We start from the raw sequence: 19718 nt of genomic DNA, 5'->3' as shown, positions 1-19718 counted from the left end.
TACCATTTTTCTTATATCTTTCAAAAATGTTATAAAATCTCGAACTCTCAAAGCTCAATCCTGAGAAATCCTAAAAAAAAAATGAATTTATATTCGGGTGAGACACATCTCAGTAAGGAAAGAAACAATATATTAAACTCAACGTGTGGCCATCATGAGTTAAATAGATATCATTTTATTTCATTTGCAAATCATCATATAACATTGAAATCGTTTTTTGAACCTAAACAATCACATGCAAATATTTAACCCACGAGATTACCTGAGGATAGGGGTGATTACCCGCCCATACAAATAGCACCATTCTGTTCTAATACTTAAGTAACCCTAAGATCACAATTAAAACATATCAGAGCACTCACCTTACTCAGTAAGCCCTTAAGTGTTAAATTGATCTCGTACTCACGCATTCAACAATAGTTTACCGGCAAAAGCCCTAAGGATAGGGAATTCTGCCCGCCCATATAAGTAGGTTCCCTCTGCCCTAGTACGTTATGCGACTACTGCCACATCTGAAACTACTAGTGCACTCGCCTTACTTAACAAGCCCTTAGGCGAAAGGTACACCTCGTCCAATCGTAACATGTTCTATGTACATATATACTTCTATTATCATAATACATCATTCTTTTCTGTCATTATACATTCATGCACATTCATTCTTGTTCATAACTTAACTTTACATTCGTTTCACTTTAAGTGACTCTTTCATAACTTAACTTTACATTCGTTTCACTTTAAGTGACTCTTTCCCATTTACATCATTTACCTTTGTCATTTCATTTTATTGCATTTTCATCGTCATTTCATTGCATAACATTTCATTTCATTACTTCGTACTACAGCTGGTCTTTAGCCATCATCAGTTAGTTTACGTAAAAACGTACTAGATCTACTAACACAGTTCTTTTTAACTGTCATCAGTTAGTCTACACAAAAATGTGCTAGATCTGCTAACATGACTGTCTTTCAGCTATCTTACATTTACATGGTTGCATTTAACATACACAGGCAACATTGTCCATATCATATTTTATTCCCATTGTTTTACTTACTTAGCCTACATCTCATACATTTAACATATATTTACACAGATTTTCATGCCACACAATTTAGCAATAAAATTCATACACTGCCTGTAAAATAAGTCAACCAATATTTAATGTTTATATACTAAAAATACCTTTCATTTCTTACTTAATTATCCTGAAGATATTTCCCATTTTCATCAGTTCATTTTCGCATATACATATTTAATAAATAACTCTAAACTCGAAGAAAATATAATTTAAACAGTTGGCATTTTACCCATACCAAAACATATACACATACATATAACACAATTTATTTTTTTATTAAATTCATAAAAATTCTGATTTAATATATATTTTTCTCCTTACCTGATTTCTTGAACTACGCCAACAGAGATCCTGAAAAAATACCTACGGTGATCACCTGGACTCTGAATCAAAAAATTCCTTACTCCAATAAATTATTCCTGAATAAAATATTATTTAAATATTTCTTAGGGCTATAATTCCTAAATAAATAAATATACCCTTAAATTTAGCCAAATTACCAAAATTTTCAAATCTCACTTTTGCTTTGGAGTAGAGTCTAAAAAATTCAAATTGAAAAATTGTCTACGCCAAAATGACGATATCGACGACTAGGACCTGGTGGTGGTGTCTGATCGTCGATTCAACAGCAGATTTAACCAGAAATTGAGAAATTGGGAAAAAATTACCTTTCTCCAGGAGAGTGCCTAAGCCGTTCCCACGACAAATCTGCTCTAGTAGAAATGTCGGCAGCGGAACCAGGATTCCAATGGCATATTCCATTTCCTGATCTGTAACAAACTCGCCGAGTAATTAAGAGAAGGAGAGAGACGGAGACGGAGGTGGTTGCGTGTGCTGAACGCAGGAAAGTTTGCGAAGGGGCGTGCCTAACTCCTTCTCTGTTCTTCTTCCTTCTTCTTTCTTCTTTCTTCTTCTTCTTTCTTCTTTCTTCTTTCTTCTTTTTCATCTTTTATCTTCTTTTACTTTACTTTATATATATAATTTTAACTTATACTTATCTTATATATATATTTATATATTATATTAACTTACTATATAAGTGTATATATGTATATTTCTCTTATTTCAATTAATTTTTTTTAAATTCAATGTAAAAATATTTAATTTAATAACTAATTATTTAATTATTTAATTCATCTTATTTAATTTAATTTCTTTAATTTAAATTTAATTTTTTTCTTTTCCCACGTCATTTCTTTTATTTATTTATCTGTTATTTTATTTATTTATTTATTTCTAAATTATTTTAATCCTTTTAAATTTTCGGGTCTTTACAATCCTAACCAACCACAACCTGGCTGGGTATAGTTGGCCACATGTCCACCCACAATGGTGACACGTGGTTCACTTTATTTTGTTTTTATAAAAGAAGTCATTGTTAGTAAGGTGATGTGACACATAACAAAGAAAAAAGGAAAATGATTAACACTCTAAAAAGAAACATATGAATGAAGTTGACACGTTAATGTGGGTCAAGATAAATATGGGTTCCACTCCTATATTTAATTTGGATGCAATCTATAATGCATTTTTCAAGATACTAAATATTGAGACCGTGCCAAATTTTATTGTTGTCATGGTAGAAATTATTAATTTAATTGTTTTCATTATTTGTGTGTACATTCAACAAACTTGTAGAAAGAAACAAAAATAATAATTGAAAAAAAAAAGGTCTCAAATTTGTATGTCTAACCTAGATTAAATATAACGGTCTTTAATTAACTCCTTTAAAACAATCAAATAAATAAAAATTTAAAGGGAAAATAAAACTATAGTGCAATCTAGGAATGTCTAATAAGACCGCCAAATGAGAGAATCTTGTTAGATAAATCCCCTTCAAAACTAATATAGGTGATATCTGAAATATCTCTTTACCATTTGTTAAATAATTAGGACGCACACACAAAAATCAAGTAAAATCAACAAATTTTAAGCAAAAGAGTCTTCCAAAACATTTCCATATTTTTCCAAAAAATTTATGTAAATTTTCTGGAATTTTTCTATATTTTTCTAATTTTATTATCATTTTTTGGTTTTTTTTTTCCATTTTTTAAAAATATGAGTTAAAATCATTCAAATAAATTTTCTGTATTTTTCTTAATTTTTTAATAAATTTTCTTGATTTTTTTTTTCTAATTTTTGATTTATTATTATTTTAAAAATAAAAAATTAATTAAAAAATAAATCCAATAAATAAAACCAGCGGTTTAGAAAATCAAATAGGTTCGACCAGTCCGAACCACCACATGTCCACCCACAGTGGTGACACATGGTTTACTTTATTTATTTTTTATTTTTTTAAATCACTAAAATAGGGTGACGTCAGCATGACACATAACAAAAATTAAAAAAAATAATAATTAAAACTCTAAAAAGAAGCATGTCAAATCATGTTCTAGCTAGACACGTTAATGTGGGTCGAGATAAATTTGGGATCCACTCCTATATTTAATTCGGATGCAATCTATAATGCATTTTTGAAGATATTAAATATTGAAACAATGCCGAATTTAATTGCTATTGTGGTAGAAGTTATTAATTTAATTGATTTCATTATTTATGTGTGTACATTCAACAAACTTTGCAGAAATAAATTAAAATAATAATTGAAAAAAAAAGGTCTCGAATATGTGTGTCTAACATAAATTAAATATAATAGTCTTTAATTAACTCTTTTAAAATAATTAAATCAATAAATAAATAAAAATTTAAAGGAAAAGTAAAAACTATAGTGCAATTTAGGAATGTCTAAGAAGACCTTCAAATAAGGGGATCTTGTTAGGTAAACTACCCTCAAAACTAATATAGGTAAGGTGTGAAATATCTCTTTACCATTTTTTAAATCATTAGGATGCATATACAAAAAACAAGTAAAATCAGCAAATTTTAAGTAAAAGAGTCTTTAAAAACATTACCAGATTTTTCAAAAATTTTATAAAAATTTTCTAAAATTTTCCAACGTATTTCTAAATTTTTCTTGAATTTATAAGATTTTTTTTTCTCATTTTTGGTTTTTTTATTTATTATTTATTTTTTAATTTGAGTCAAAATCACTCAAATAACTTTTCTTTAAATTTCCTGATTGTTTAAATTATTTTTCTTGAATGTTCCTATTTTTTATTTTTTATTATTTTTCTAATTTTTAAAAATTAAAAATCAATTAAAAACAAATAAATAAATAAAACCAGCGGTTCAGAAAATCAGATCGATTCAATCGATCCTAACCGGGCTCAACTCCAGTTAGGCATAGCGAACAGTGGTGACACATGATTCACTTTATTTTATTTTTATAACAAATTCACTTTGATGTCATCATAACACATAACAAAAAATAGGAAAATGATTAACACTCTAAAAAGAAACATGTCGAATGAAGTTCCAGCTAGACCCGTTAATCTAGGTTGAGATAAATATGGGATCCACTCCTATATTTAATTTGGATGCAATATAATGCATTTTTCAAGATATTAAATATTGAGACACTAATGAATTTAATTGTTATCGTGGTAGAAGTTAATAATTTAATTGTTTTCATTATTTATGTGTGTACATTCAACAAACTTTGTAGAAAGAAACAAAAATAATAATTGAAAAAAAAAAGTGTCTCAATTATGTGTGTCTAACTTTATGTAATATCTCAAGCGTTTAATTTCATGCCCCAAATAAAAATTAACTCTGTTTTTGGGAATATAGGTTATATTTAGGAGTATAAATTTTAAATTTTTAAATTTAATTTTATGTAGATTTAAAACAAATTTAATATAATTTTATATTTCATTTTATTCAAATCCATACAAATCCATATTCTCAAACGTAGAGTAATAAAAATTTTTATGTTCCAAATTAACATAATTATAAAATTTTAAATTATATTTTTGGATATAATAATATAAACGATATTACACATGCATTTAATATACATAATTAACAAAATAAATCGAGCTGGTCAAATTTGGATTTAACTAAGTTAATTACCCAACACAAACTTTGTCCGAATCCAAGTTTGACTTTAATTTTTTTATCTATATCTGTAATTTCATGAGCAAAAATTCAAGTGGAAATTCAATAATTCAACTTATTTTTATACAAGGAATTTAAAAAAATAATTTTTTCTTTTGACTTTCTAGTTATTCATCAAAAGCCCCTTCTGATATTATTTTATAAAAAATTTATGGCCCCACATTCATAAATATTTTAGTGTTATATGCAAGTAGGTGTTTTAAAAAAACAAACGATTCTCTGTCTATTGATATTACATACAAAGGAAAATCGTTATGTTTTTTGGAAAAAAAAAAAATTCATGATAAATAATTGATATAAGAGTGTAAGATCCGTCTCTAGGAGTAGGATACGTTCAAGTTAAGTTGAGTCCATAAAATGGAATATTTGAACTCAATTTGAATATATTGAACTCCTAAATTTGATTTGAACTTGATCTATTACAAAATTATTTAACTCAAATATAAGTAGAATGTAAGTTCTTAAAATTTAAGTTTGATTTAATTAAACTATATTATAAGTTAAAGTTAAAGACACTAACTTTCATGAGATTTGACAAAAAGGCAAAAACCTCCTTTGAGATTTCAAAAATGTCACTGCCCTCCTGAGGTTTCAAAAATGCAATTTTGCTAAAAAGAAACAAGTCTTGTTTTCAAAGACTTGTCTTTATAAACTATAAAAAAAAAAATGATGTTGTTAGCTTTACCGTGAACCCAAGAGGTGGGTGAATTAGTATTTTTAAAATAAATGTCCTAGATCAGTATCCTAACAGCAGTATATTCACAACCCTAAAGTCAATATAGTGCAAGTAAAATACATCAATTGTAATTTTTAGTAGAAATTAAATAACGCAATTTAATCAACTAAGCATGCACCAGAAAACAGTAAAGAGAAGTGACACGTAGAAGTGTTATCGAGGTTCGACAAATTGCCTATGTCCCCGCCTTAACTAACAAGAATAAGGATTACCACTATAGTGCTCACTTAAACGGAAGGAGCGCACATAAACAATCAGGTTAATTAAAGGGGCTGACCTTAACCAACACACAATCCTTATCGAGTTGGATTACCGCCCCCTCTGGCTATGCCTGGAATACAACAGTAATTTCTGAATCAACTAGTATAGTGATTATGTTTTCATGTAAAATAGATATGTACCAAATACGCACAGTCACATACACATCAATGATAAGGATATAGTGTAAGCTCAGTGATGCAAATATTTGTGCTATCAACACTCAATATAGTATAATCAGTGAAATGTTCAAGAGTGTTCAATACAAGCAATATCTTGGAATTTATGCAAAGTACAGTTCAATAGCAAATCAATATTCTAAAAATATCAATTAGATATTCAAACTAGTTGAAGAAGATTTTCTTCAATGAAATAAGCACACTGCTAGTTTGAAAATATTTTACTTGTTGAAAATATCTTTGCATAATAAAAATCAAAACTATTAGACACTTGCAATAACAATGCAAATATCTTAATCTTATTAGTTTATCCCAACACAAGATTTATAATATTAAAATCTGTGGAATAAACTTAAGCTAAAACTCTCCAAGAATAATATCATAATCAAACATACAAATGAGAGTTTTTAGCACACTCTAGCAATCACAAGTACTCTAAATATGCTCTCACAATCTCAAAATATATAAAAAAATATAGACATTTGACAATAATTGGACAAAGAGAGTGTTTTCAAAAGACAGAATTATGACTAATGAAAATTATCAATTATTGCTAATCTTTGCAAATGAGTCTATATTTATAGGTAAGGGTAAAATTATAACCATTTGAGACTTGTTAGAAATTATTAGAAAAGTTTCAAATAGTTAAAACACAATTAACCCAACTTAACCCAATTTTACCACAGTTAAAATAATTTTAATTCGGTGAGGTTCGGGTGGCTGAACCATGGTTTGGTCGCCCGAACATACACAATTATAAAAGTTATTTAAATCCTTTTGACAACCCGAGTTCAAGTTCGGTGGCCCGAAACAAAGTCAGAAACAATTTTTTGTAATTTCGGGTGCTCGATCATAGGTTCGGTAGCTTGAACTCGTGTGTTCGGTCACCCAAGACTCAATTTGAATTAAATAGCTCGGTAGCCCGAGTTGGTGAGAAGTCCCTTTCAAAGGGTTTGGCCGATCGTGGAAAGTATACACAATTTTGGTCGGTTTTCCGAGAGTCTAAGTCAACTGTTGATTTCTCAACAGTTCAGGCGCCCAAGGAGTTTTGAACTCCTGGGGTTCGGTCGCCCGAGCTCTCTCAATTTCCCCAATAATATTCAATTTAAGTACATTTTTAACACTCCTGTATTTTGTATGATATATATGTGAGTGTTGGGACCTAGAGTCATACTATGGTTTTACTGAACTTACCATATATCCTATATGCATGATATACAAGTAATTAATACAGACTATTTTCCTAGTTACTATTACAGACCCATATTACATAAATTGGATTGATAATACAAATTAAAATCTCCAAGGTCTTCATGTCTCGTTTCAAGTGTCATTTTTTGAGATGTTCATCTAAGCCTGGGCAAACACTTGAAAACCATCAAATACTTAAGCATTTGTTATTATCATAACCGGGTGTAACCTACAAGGTCAACATATATCTTTTTGACAAACCTTAGGAAATGTCTCTTGAAATTCTTGAAATCTTAGGAAATGTCTTCGAAATTTTTTAAATCTCAGGAAATACTTTTATCTTTTTATAAAATCTCAAAGTAGGTCAGTGTCTTTTGTCTTATAAATTAATATCAAAATAATATAATAATGTAATGTATATATAATGTTAAATCTATGTATAATATAAAAATAATAGAACTATAAAAATTTGATTAGACTCAATTAAGCTCGTAATTAGAATTGAAAAATTTGAACTGAAATCAATAATCAAATACAATAATCTAAGTATAATATTAGCAGTCTGTGCAAATGTTCTTTTAACATTTTTAGATTGTGCTTATACCAAAATATTATTTAATGGGCTATCCAAAATAAAATATTGAAAAAATAATTTCAAAATTAGATAAGATACTTTAAACTTTAAATGCAAAATATTTTGAAAATATCTCTATAAAATGCAATAAATAAAAAATAATTTACGCATGTAAAATTTTGATGAAATAACATAACAGAAAAAAATATGAATATGAAAATATCTCCTAGAAATTCAGGGCGATTATGAAATGCACATTAATGGAAAAGAATTTGTTTTGTTCCAAGGCAAAAAATGTGAATTCATAGAAAGGTTAAAGTTTAATCTTACTCTTATCAAAATTAATCATTTAGTTTATCAAAATTAGTTTCATTTTATCTAATTTTGATGTATAAAATAACAAAAATAATAAAATTTTAACAAAATTTTATACTTTAAAATTCACTATTATCCTCTCTCTTAACACAAGCGAGTTTTTGAAATTATAAAGGATGAGTTTCGTATAAAGTAAAATAATGTGTTAAAATTCATATAAAATTTCACATTTTTTAATATTAACATATTCATAAATTCATTCGCGACATGATTATGCATTTTAATGTATTATATATATAATATCTTATTTGGCAATCAAATCAAGTTTAATTAATTGACTCGAGCTCAAATTTTTTCAACTTATAATCGAATCAAATTCGTCAATTTTTGAATTTGAAAATTTTAGAATTGACCAAGAGTATCATACAATATGTGGACTTTTTATTTTTGACTTGACTATTTGACATGATGGACTATCCATAAGCATGGTCATTTGGGCTGGGTCAGGCGGTGTTAAAGTTTTGCAAATGAATGAAAGTTTTTATATCCCCAAAAGCCCAATTCACATGGCTGGGTTTTTGTCACTAGGCCCATGTGCTAGAGGTTTGCTACTTTCTGGTTTGCCCCCACACAATAAGCAAATTGTTCTTTGGCCACAAGTGGGCCTTTCTTATGCTCTTAATGCATATTGTATTTAATGTAGGGTTTGTAAACTTGATTGGAATTTTATAAGATGGGATTTGAATCAAATTCGATTAGCACCATGTTTTTTAGCAATTCAATTATAGTTGGAAATGGATTCAACTTAGGAAATTATTAGATTAAGCAACGTGATTTTTTGAGTAATATTTTGTATTTTGTGTTATTTGGTCATTTCAAATAAATTATTCATAACTTCATAATTTAATATGTTCTTGTCAATTTAACTTTCTGACTTTGCGATTCTAGACTGTCTTGACCATTCATAGAGACTTTAGCTCTTGTGAGTGCTAGAACATAGTCCGAGATCTCAAAATTGTGACACAACCCTAAAAATATCTTATTGTTTAGTATTGGTAGTTACACCAAATGAGCATAGAACAATCGGTAAAAAGTTAAATCATTACATTTCCTAGTAAGAAAGTGGAGGGATGAATAGTCAAGATATTGACGGTCGAAACTTTTCCATTATCCAACTTTCATAACTATCTTAAGAACTTTCCTTTTATTTTTTATTAATTGAAAGCTCGTATTAAACTTGGGTTACATAATGAGAGATAACTCATCTCTCATCCGATATCCATTCTCACCCCTCTCAGAATTTGAACTTAAGACCTTCAATAAGTATGTTTCAATCTTTACCAATTGAAATGTTACAACTGTCTCAAGAATCGAGTCTATTAAAATGCCTCTCACCTTCCAGGAAGATGAGTAATTATACCTTGAGAATTCACCATTTTCTTCCACGTGATCTTTTCCTAACTCAAGCACCAAAGAATTTTCTCAAAACTTAGAGCCTATCACCAATCATTTTTGTTTGCCTCATAGAGAAATTCTACATCAGCATTTAACAATATTAATTAGGCCCATCAACAAAATATTTTTGGATCTGAAAAAACCCCCAACAATCTAATAATCCCTCATCTACTCTCTCCACATATTCATTCACTATTTACCAAAAACAAAAGGGTTTTTTCATGCTTTAAAGAGTCCTTTATGTGGAGGAAAGAAATGAAAATGCCATGTTCCGAACTTAGGGCTCACGAACCATGAATGCGCATCTATTTTGCCCTTAACAAACCTTCTTCGTCCAATCAACTTCAAACCCAACTCTACAAAATTGCCTCTCATGCTCTTTAATTCCCAATCCACCAAAGCCCCCACTCCCCACTTTAACCCAACACTTTAAATTCACAAACCACAACCCAGCAAAGCCCAAATCTTCTAAAGCCCTAACCCATTTCATCCATGGAGGAAACAAATTTTTTGGTAGAACCCCAAGTTGTGGCGAAGGCAGAGCCACAATCTCTGTTCTCCCCCAAGAACCCAAGTCCCGCGGAGAAACTTTTTCTGTCTAACATTGACCAAGCAGTGACTTTCCCCGTGGAAATAGTTTTCTTCTTTGAAGTTGAGCCAGAGATGAGTGCTTCCACAGTGGGGATTGCAGAGAGAGTGAAGAGGGCAGTGGCTGAGGTGCTTCTGGTTCCTTACTACTTCATGGCAGGTAGACTCAATTTCAACAGTGAGACCGGCAGGCTGGAGCTCCTCTGCAACAATGCAGGGGTGGACTTTGTGAGTGCAGCATCAGGGCTGAGGTTGAAGGATTTGGGAAAACTCTTTCTTCCCAATCCCTCATTTTCTCACTTTGTTCATAGGCCTGGCCTGTTCAAAAGCCCTGCAGACACTCCACTCCTCACAATCCAGGCAATTTTTTTTTTTTACTTAATGATGCATATCTATGTTTGAAAAAATGACGCCCATTTAGTTGTGAAAAATATTTTCTATTTTTTAGATTTTAGTTTTCCAACGAATTACAAAAATGTTTCTAGCATACTTTTAAAATTGTATATTAAAAAAGTAGAAAATAAAAAAATGTGTTTAAATGTTCAAAATAATTTTTAAATAAAATTTTAAATGTGAAAAACAAGGTAGTTGAATTGAATTTCTTTAGAAAACTAAAAATGTAAAGTGAAAACTGTTTTTCAATGGTATTATTTTCGCATACAATCATGTAAAAAGTGCAATTCTAATTGGGCTTACCCTTAAAAATGTCTTCACTTTTTTAAAAACAAGTTCTGAATTTTCAGAGAATTATAGAGGTTGTTCTAGCTAGTGAAAAACAGTTTTTACTTATAGTTTCTAATTTTTTAAAGAATACAAAATTGTTGTTTTGTTTTTCAGGTTATCAACATTGGTATAACCAAATCACAAAACATCTCTTATCTATTTTTTTTTTGAGAACTGAAAAATGAGGTGGTCGTCTTGTACGACCTATCCACAAAAGAGCAATCTTACCTTTGACCCAAGACCTATTCTCATGTGGTAGTTTTGAACTACTTCAGAAAACTAAAAATCAAAAAACAAAACTAAAATTATGCAATACCAGGGTTACCCATTAATGTCTTCATTTCTTAAAACAAGTTCTGATTTTTCTTAATTTTTTTTTTTGCCCTGTGATGTAATAATTTTGCAGGTTACAAGGTTCAAATGTGGGGGCTTCTCACTTGGGTTTGTCACAAATCACAGCATTCTTGATGGAAGATCAGCTAGTGAGATGTTCAAAGACCTTGCCTCCATTTGCAGAGATATCGAAGGTGGGACTCATGAATCCATCAAGGCCAAGATCATCCACAATGACAGAACTTGCATCACAGCAAGAAACCCTCCTCACATAAACTTCCCACACAAAGAATATGTGAAGCAGACAGACCTCATCTCCTCTCTCCCTTCCTCCTTCACTCCCCCAAACCAGTCCTCCCCTTCCCCTCTTATCTTCTCAAAGCAATACACTCACAGACTCTTCCCTTTCTCTCCCCAAATGGTCACCACCCTCAAGGCACTCTCCCTGACCAAGAACTGCTCAAGCTTTGAAGCCATTGTAGCCCACCTCTGGAGGGCTAGAACCAAGGCTGTCCTCCAAAACCCAGATGAGGTTTCGACCGTTCTCTTCGCGGTCGATGTGCGGTCCAAAATATCGCCACCTCTCCCCAGTGAGTTCGCGGGGAACGCGGTGATCACGGCCTTTGCCACCGCAAGAGTGGCAGAGTTGGTAGCGAGGCCGCTGTCGTTTGCGGTGGAGAAGGTGAAGGGAGGGAGGGAGAGGGTGACAGATGAGTACGTGAGGTCAGTGATAGACTGGCTGGAGGTTTACAGAGGGATCCCAGCAACTGGGCATGGGAGTTTCTACGTGTCTGCTTGGTGGAAGCTGCCCTTTGCTGAGCTTGACTTTGGGTTTGGGAAGCCAGTCCATGGGGGGCCTGTGGTGAGTGGGAATGATGAGTTTGTGCTGTTGCTTGCTGATGGTGTGGGGAATAATGGAGGAGGGATTAATGTGTGGATGGCTCTTGAAGAAGAGCAGATGAAGAGGTTCATGGTTCATGTTTTTGAGATCTAATGATAACTTGATCAGTTAATTAATCAACTTTTCCTCAATTATTGTCTAAATAGATAAATTATTAGGTAGGTCAAGGTCTGTCACATTATTCACAAACTAGTTTAATATATAAAATAGTGGCAATCCGTACCCTATACCAGCAAATAAACCCTAAGTCATTTTTCTTTTTAAAACAAATCATAAAAAATTCATGAGTTGTCACTTTTTATTTAGGTAGTCTATATGCCCGGCCTATCTAATAAATTTTCAGCTATGTGGTAATATATGCCTAACATCATGAGGAATTTAATAATTATTACCTCTTATACCTTATTTATTTATTTGTCTTAAAGATTATTACTGTGATATGGTGATGCCTAGCTAACACATAAAAATTTCATGAGTGATGTAGTGCCATATAAATTGGTATAAAAATTAAAAGGTTATTGTTAACTTGTCATTACATAAGTTATCTGCTTTTCTAAAACACTGTTAATTAAAAAAGACTTGTAAACACCCTAATTTTTATCAAGTTATTTAAATTAAAAAATAGGGTTTTGAAGCAAAGGTTAAGTCCAGATTTAAAAAAAAAAATTTGAGGTCATGCATTATTAATGGACTATTCCTAAACTCCTAAGTTAATCGGTTTGCAATTTATTTTAACCATTCATAAGTATCCTTAACCGGTTATTCTAGGAAAATTTAAGTCAGTTTAGGAATTTTTGTTAAAAATCTTTTGTGTTGTTGGTAAATTCATCCTTTTAATTCCTACTTGTTCCATATATGTGAGAGCCTCGACAGTTATAAAATAATACATTTTATTAAAAGAGGGGCACATGCCCAAGGTGTGAAATACAGGGGAATACTGAAAATAATCGAATATAGAAAATGGTGCAAATACAGAAATACAGCTACACAAAGGCAAATACAAGAAAATGTGCAAATACAAGGATACAAAACAAATGAACAGGAAATACAAAAGGAAATTGAAAACTAAGGTGTAGTCCCAAGAGGGAGGGTGAATTGGGTTTTTAAAATTTTCTTTTAATTCTTTTTAAGATTCTTAACCTCTTGTTGATTTAACAATTATACAACCAGTCCTTAGTTCTTTATTCAATCCACAACTACAACACAACTCAAGTAAATCAAAATTTAAATGTTCAGCTAAACAATCAATAAAAGTGTTCAACCCACAAAATTCAATATTCAGCATTTTACTGATTCTTAGCTTATTATCACGACCTTAGACCTTTCTCTGAGCCAACCATGCCAGCACTTAACAATATTTACACTGACTGTGATGCTAAGTCAGCCTAACCTACTACATGGACACCAAGTAGACAAGAGAGAGCTAGAGAGTTTGAGAAAATGAAGACTCTTGTATTGCTTGGAAAATGCTTTACAACACTATGAGAGTTTGTGTGTTGTGTGTTGCCCAAATGAGGCCTCCACCTATTTATATACTTCCACCTCCTTAATGTTAATGGATGGTGATGATCATTTTGAATCAATGGCCTAGATCCATCTTCTAGACTATTCATCTAGATATTTACAAGGAAGATTCTAGCATATACACATTCCAATACAATGTAGAAATATCTAGTAGGTCCTACCATACTTTAGGACACTCTAGAGAGTTCTTCATGAATTCGGAGTGTTCTAGATTCTTCTTTTAAGCCTCTTAAAATTTTATGTTCTCGTGCGGGGCGTTACACTCTCCCCCACCTATTCAAGCGGCGTCCTTGTCACTTCCTTGTATCGTCGTAGGTGGTCTTTGAACTGCCAAAGGTTTTCTTGTGCTTCCCAGCTAGCCTCGCTCTTTGGAAATCCCTTCCATTTAACCAAATAATGGGTGCATGGCTACACCCCCCTTCTTCGCATGACTCGATGGGCAAGCACCTCTTCAACTTCCTTGTCAAAAGACTTAGTTACTATGGGAGGTGCTCTCTTTGAGTTATTTCTTATCGGGTCTTCCATGTCTTGAAGATATGGCTTCGACAAGCTAGGATGGAAGACTAGATGGATCTTCAAACTAGGAGGTAGTTCAAGATTGTAAGAAACTTTCCCTACCCTTCCCGTTACAGGATATGGGCCTTCATATTTCCTAATCAACCCCTTGTGTACCTTTCTTAAGGCCTTAAATTGTTGCGGAAGCAATTTGACCATAACCATAACTCCCACTCGGTATTCCACTGGTTTCCTCTTTGCATCCACCCATTTTTTCATCCTTTTTGCGGCTTTGTTAAGGTAAAAGCAAGTTACTTTTGTTTGCTCCTTCCAAAACTTAGCCATGTTGTGTGCCCCCGGGATTTTCCCCTTATAAGCTGCATCAATAGTGTGGGGTGTAAGTGGTTGTTGTTCGGTGGCAATCTCAAATGGGCTGTGACCCGTTAATTCACTCTTTTGTAAGTTGTATGAAAATTGTGCCGCATCAAGGAGTCGTGCCCAATCCTTCTGGTTGGCACTCACAAAGTGCCTCAAGTAGCACTCTAATAATGCATTAACCCTTGCTATTTGTCCATCCGTTTGTGGGAGGAAGCTTGTGGAGAAATGCAATTCTGAGCCAAGGAGTTGGAACGACTCTCTCCATAGTCGTCCGGTGAAACGACGATCTCTATCACTTATGATAGTCCTTGGCAACCCCCAATATTTTACTACATTCTTGAAGAAAAGTCTAGCTGCCTCTTCAGTTGAACAATCTGTAGGAGCTGGTATGAATGTGGCATATTTAGAGAATCTGTCCACCACTACTAAGATGGAACCAAACCCTTCTGATTTTGGCAATGCGGAGATGAAGTCCATGGATACACTCTCCCATGGTCGCTTGGGTATTGGTAATGGTTCCAACAAGTCCCCAGGTAATGTATTCTTTACCTTATCTTGTTGGCATACGAGACAAGTCTTCACATATAGCTCTATTTCATCCTACATTTGTGGCCAGTAGTAGGCTGATTCTAGGAGCGCTCAAGTCCTACACTGCCCAGGATGACCAGCCCACTTTGTGTCATGACACTCCTTGATAAGGCTTCTCCTCAAGTTGTTCCATTTGGGGACATAGATCCTTCGTCCTTTAGTGTAAAGGATGTCATCCTCAAGCCAAAATCTCTTTGTCTTGCCATCCTTGACAATTCCAACCAACTGTCTAGCCATAGGATCATGTTTCATTCCTTCCTTGATCTGGTCAAGTGTGTCACCTCTAGCCTTGGTGACGGAAGCCAACTCTACTTTGTGACTTAATGCATCAACCACAACATTTGCTTTGCCAAGTTTGTACTCAAGCTTGTAATCAAACTCGGCCAAGAAATCCTGCCACCTAGCTTGCTTAGGGGTCAACTTCTTCTGAGACTAGAAATAGCTAGTGGCTACATTATTAGTTTTTATCATGAAATGAGAGCCAAGTAAGTAGTGGCGCCAAGTGCGAAGACAATGCACCAAAACTGTCATCTCCTTCTTTTGTACCGTGTAACATCTCTCCGTCTCATTTTTCTTACGGCTCTCATAGGCAATCGGATGTCCTTCTTGCATCAACACTCCTCCGAAGGCAAAGTCAGAAGCATTCATATGTACTTCGAACGTCTTTGTATAATCAGGAAGAGCTAAGACCGGCTCTTCCATTATAGCTGCCTTTAAGTCTTCAAAGGCATTTTGACACCTCTCCGACCAATTCCTTTCCTTGGCCTTTTTTAGGAGATCAGTTAAAGGAGTTGCTCTTGCTAAGTAGCCCTTGATGAACCATCGATAGTAGTTCACCAACCCAAGGAATGATCGTAACTCGGGAACTTTGGTGGGTGGCTCCCATTCTTCAATAGCTTCCACTTTAGCTTCATCCATTCTTAGGGTTCCTTCCTTGATTACATGTCTAAAGAAGTGCACTTCTTCTCAAGCAAAAGAGCACTTCTCCTTTTTGATATATAACTCATTTTCCCTTAATACTTTGAACACAATTCGTAGGTGGTTGGCATGCTCCTCAAGTGTGCTACTATAGATGACTATGACATCTAAGTATATTACTACGAACTGATCAAGATGTGGGTAGAAAATTTCATTAATGAGGGTGCAAAATGTGGTAGGAGCATTGGTCAAACCAAAAGGCATTACTAGCCATTCGAATGAGCCATACCGTGTTACACAGGTGGTCTTTGGTTCGTCTCCCTCTGCAATTCAAACTTGATAGTATCCCGACCTTAGATCCACCTTTGAGAAGTATTTAGGTTTCCCAAGCCTGTCAAACAAGTCAGCTATCAAGGGAATAGGATATTTGTTTTTTATAGTTACCTTATTAAGGGCCCGATAGTCTATGCATAATCTCAATGTTCCATCATGCTTCTTTCGGAATAAGACTAGTGCCCCATAAGGTGCTTTTGACAGTCGTATTTGGCCTGCATCCAATAATCCTTTCAGCTGTCTCCGTAGCTCCTCTAATTCTGTGGGTGTCATTTGGTATGGTGCCAAGGAAGGTGGCTTTGCACCAAGCTCCAACTCAATCTTATGATCCACCTCTCTCATGGGTGGTAACCACTTAGGTAACTCTGGTGGAATCACATCCTGGTTCTCTTCAAGGACTTCCTTGATAATGATAGGAAGTTCCTTACTTCAATTTGTCATAGGGTCATTGCCTTTCAAGGTCGCAAGGTAGGTGTATTCTCCTTTCTTTAACCCCTTTTCAACTTGTATGGCAAACAACATCTTGGTGGGCTTTGGTGCGGTGGACGCGGGAACCATGCATGGAGAGTCCTTCTCTAGGATACACATTGTATCACAATACGGTATTGGAATCGCATTTACCTTCCTTAAGAAATCCATGCCGAGTACTACCTTGAAGTCATCTATATGGGCAATTGAGAAGTTCACAGCCCCTTTCCACGTGCCAAGGCATACCTCAACCCCATAAGCCATGCCATATATAGGCTTAGCACTTGCATTGATTGTTTTAATCCATTCATCTCCATTTAACACATTTAAGCCAATCCTCGTGGCTTCCTCTGGAGTGAAAAGTTATGGGTGGCGCCAGTGTCCACCATAGCTTGGGTCGTCTTCCCATTGATCATCGCCTCAACATACATAAGCCCTTTGTTACTAGTTGCTTGGGGCTTGGCCTTCAAAGCGTTAAGGAGCCGTAGAGAGCCAACATGACTTATAGCTTGTTCGGGGCTATCTGGGGCTTCACATTCTTGCATCATAGATGCCAAGGATCCAAGCTAAGGGCACTCCCTCATGCGATGGGGACCCTTGCACACAAAGCAACTAATAGCCTTCGTAGAGCTCCTTTTTTTATCCTCAAACTCTTGCCTTGAGGGGGACTTGAAGTTTCCTCCCTTAGCTGGCTGCTTACCCTTATCTCCCCCACCTTTTCCAGCATTCCCTTTGGAATTCTTTGACTTAGGGTGTTCAATTCGTTGGTACTCCGTAAGGGATTCTGCCATGGCAATGGCTTCATCCACATATTTTACTCCTCGTCATTGTAACTCTTGCTTAGCCCAATTTTGGAGACCATCAAAGAAGTGGAAGAGGAGGTCTTCAGTAGCTAGGTTAGGGATTTGAAGCATGAGAGTTGTGAATTCCCTAACATAGTCACTGATGGTGGTCTTATGTTTAAGTTCTCTAAGCTTCTTCCTTGCCTCGTAGATCACATTTTCAGGAAAGAATTGCCTCTTCAACTCCTTCTTGAAATCCTCCTAAGTATTTATGGAGCACAACCCCTTCTCTATATTGGTGTGTTTCCTACACCACCAAAGGATAGCATTATCAGAGAGAAAAAGAGAAGCAGTACGTACCTTGACTTGTTCCTCTTCGAGGTTCAAGCCTTCAAAGTATCGCTCCACTTGCCATAGGAAGTTCTTTACTTATTTGGCATCTCGAATGCCTTTGAACTCCTTTGGCTTGGGCACATCAATCTTGGGGACATCCTTGATCCCACTAGTAGTAGCAACGAATGTCGTCTGTCCCATATTTGCCTCAATTGATGCCTTGAGGGCATTAAGTTGGGCCTGCATGTTGCTAATAGCATCCATCACCTTCATTTCTGTCCACACGTTCAACTTGTCTCTCCTTGGTGTAAGTGATGGAATCAAGTTCTTCCTTCGTTTGGTCGAACTTCTCCATTGAATGACTTGTTAGTGCTTCCAAGTCATCTTCCACCTTCTTGAGTCGGGGCAAAGCTTTGTCAACATTTTTCTCCAATAGGGCAACCTATCCTTCCAAAGTAGTAAAATCCTCCCCACGGACTTTGCTAGTGCCTTGAGCTTTCTTTCCAATAGGGTTGGTGTCATTACCCCTGTGTTCCTCACCACGGTTTTCTAACTCCACGGTGCTTGACATGGTGCCTTCTTCCTTGATGTTCACTCCCTCGGTGAACCAAGCTCTGATACCACGTTGTCACGGCCTTAGACCTTTCTCTAAGCCAACCGTGCCAACACTTAGCAATATTCACACTGACTGTGATGCTAAGTCATCCTAACCTGCTAGATGGACACCAAGTAGACAAGAGAGAGCTAGAGAGTTTGAGAGAATGAAGACTCTTGTATTGCTTAGAGAATGCTTTACAACACTATGAGAGTTTGGGTGTTATGTGTTGGCCAAATGAGGCCTCCACCTATTTATATACTTCCACCTCCTTAATGTTAATGGATGGTGATGATCATTTTGAATCAATGGCCTAGATCCATCTTCTAGACTATTCATCTAGATATTTACAAGGAAGATTCTAGCATATATACATTCCAATACAATGTAGAAATATCTAGTAGGTCCTACCATACTCTAGGACACTCTAGAGAGTTCTTCATGAATCCGGAGTGTTCTAGATTCTTCTTTTAAGCCTCTTAAAATTTTATGTTCTCGTGCGGGGCGTTACATTATGCAGCCCTGTGTATATGAAATTGATTTAGGCCCTATGGTTAATGCAAGCCCTGTAGAATTTTGATTTCTCAATATGAAGCACAACACTCTTTTCAGGAATTTAGACTTTAAACAAACTCTTAGTTAATAAGTCTTGGGTATTAAATCAACCAACGTACTCCTTTATGGTTTTCGCAACTTATTGATCAACCAATGTACTCCCTTTCAGTTTCCATAATCCCAAAAATAAATTAAGTTCAAGTTTATTTAATATCTAATCCACATAGTGTATATGACTAAGGAATTTAAAACATCCACACAGTTTATATATGCTGAAAGTAAAGAGAGTAAGGGAAAGAGAGTGACACTGGGTTTTTACGAGATTCGACTTATCCCCAGCCTACGTCCTCGCCTTTGGCAAACCACCAAATGATTCCACTAAACCAGTTTCTTTTCG

General features: G+C 34.4%; 1 protein-coding gene across 1 annotated transcript; it reads left to right on the top strand.

Annotated features, from left to right (window-relative positions):
• The first annotated feature begins 10299 nt into the window (after positions 1-10299).
• Positions 10300-12445, top strand: LOC131151207 (acyltransferase GLAUCE-like). The gene is made up of 2 exons (XM_058102460.1): positions 10300-10755; positions 11525-12445. Exons 1-2 carry the CDS (start codon positions 10300-10302, stop codon positions 12443-12445), a joined length of 1377 nt encoding a protein of 458 aa, XP_057958443.1.
• The last annotated feature ends 7273 nt before the right edge of the window (positions 12446-19718 follow it).

The sequence above is a fragment of the Malania oleifera genome, chromosome 3, assembly GCF_029873635.1.
Source record: "Malania oleifera isolate guangnan ecotype guangnan chromosome 3, ASM2987363v1, whole genome shotgun sequence".
Taxonomy (NCBI): Eukaryota; Viridiplantae; Streptophyta; class Magnoliopsida; order Santalales; family Ximeniaceae; genus Malania; species Malania oleifera.
The sequence above is the reverse complement of the archived record's forward strand: the minus strand, read 5'-3'. Positions and strand labels throughout refer to the sequence as shown.

What these genes read in the sequence shown, in the direction of transcription:
- LOC131151207 (XM_058102460.1), top strand. Translation starts at nt 10,300, where the DNA reads ATGGAGGAAACAAATTTTTTGGTAGAACCCCAAGTTGTGGCGAAGGCA. An exon ending in CTCCACTCCTCACAATCCAG is followed by an intron (nt 10,756 to 11,524) that starts GCAATTTTTTTT and finishes ATAATTTTGCAG; the next exon opens with GTTACAAGGTTCAAATGTGG.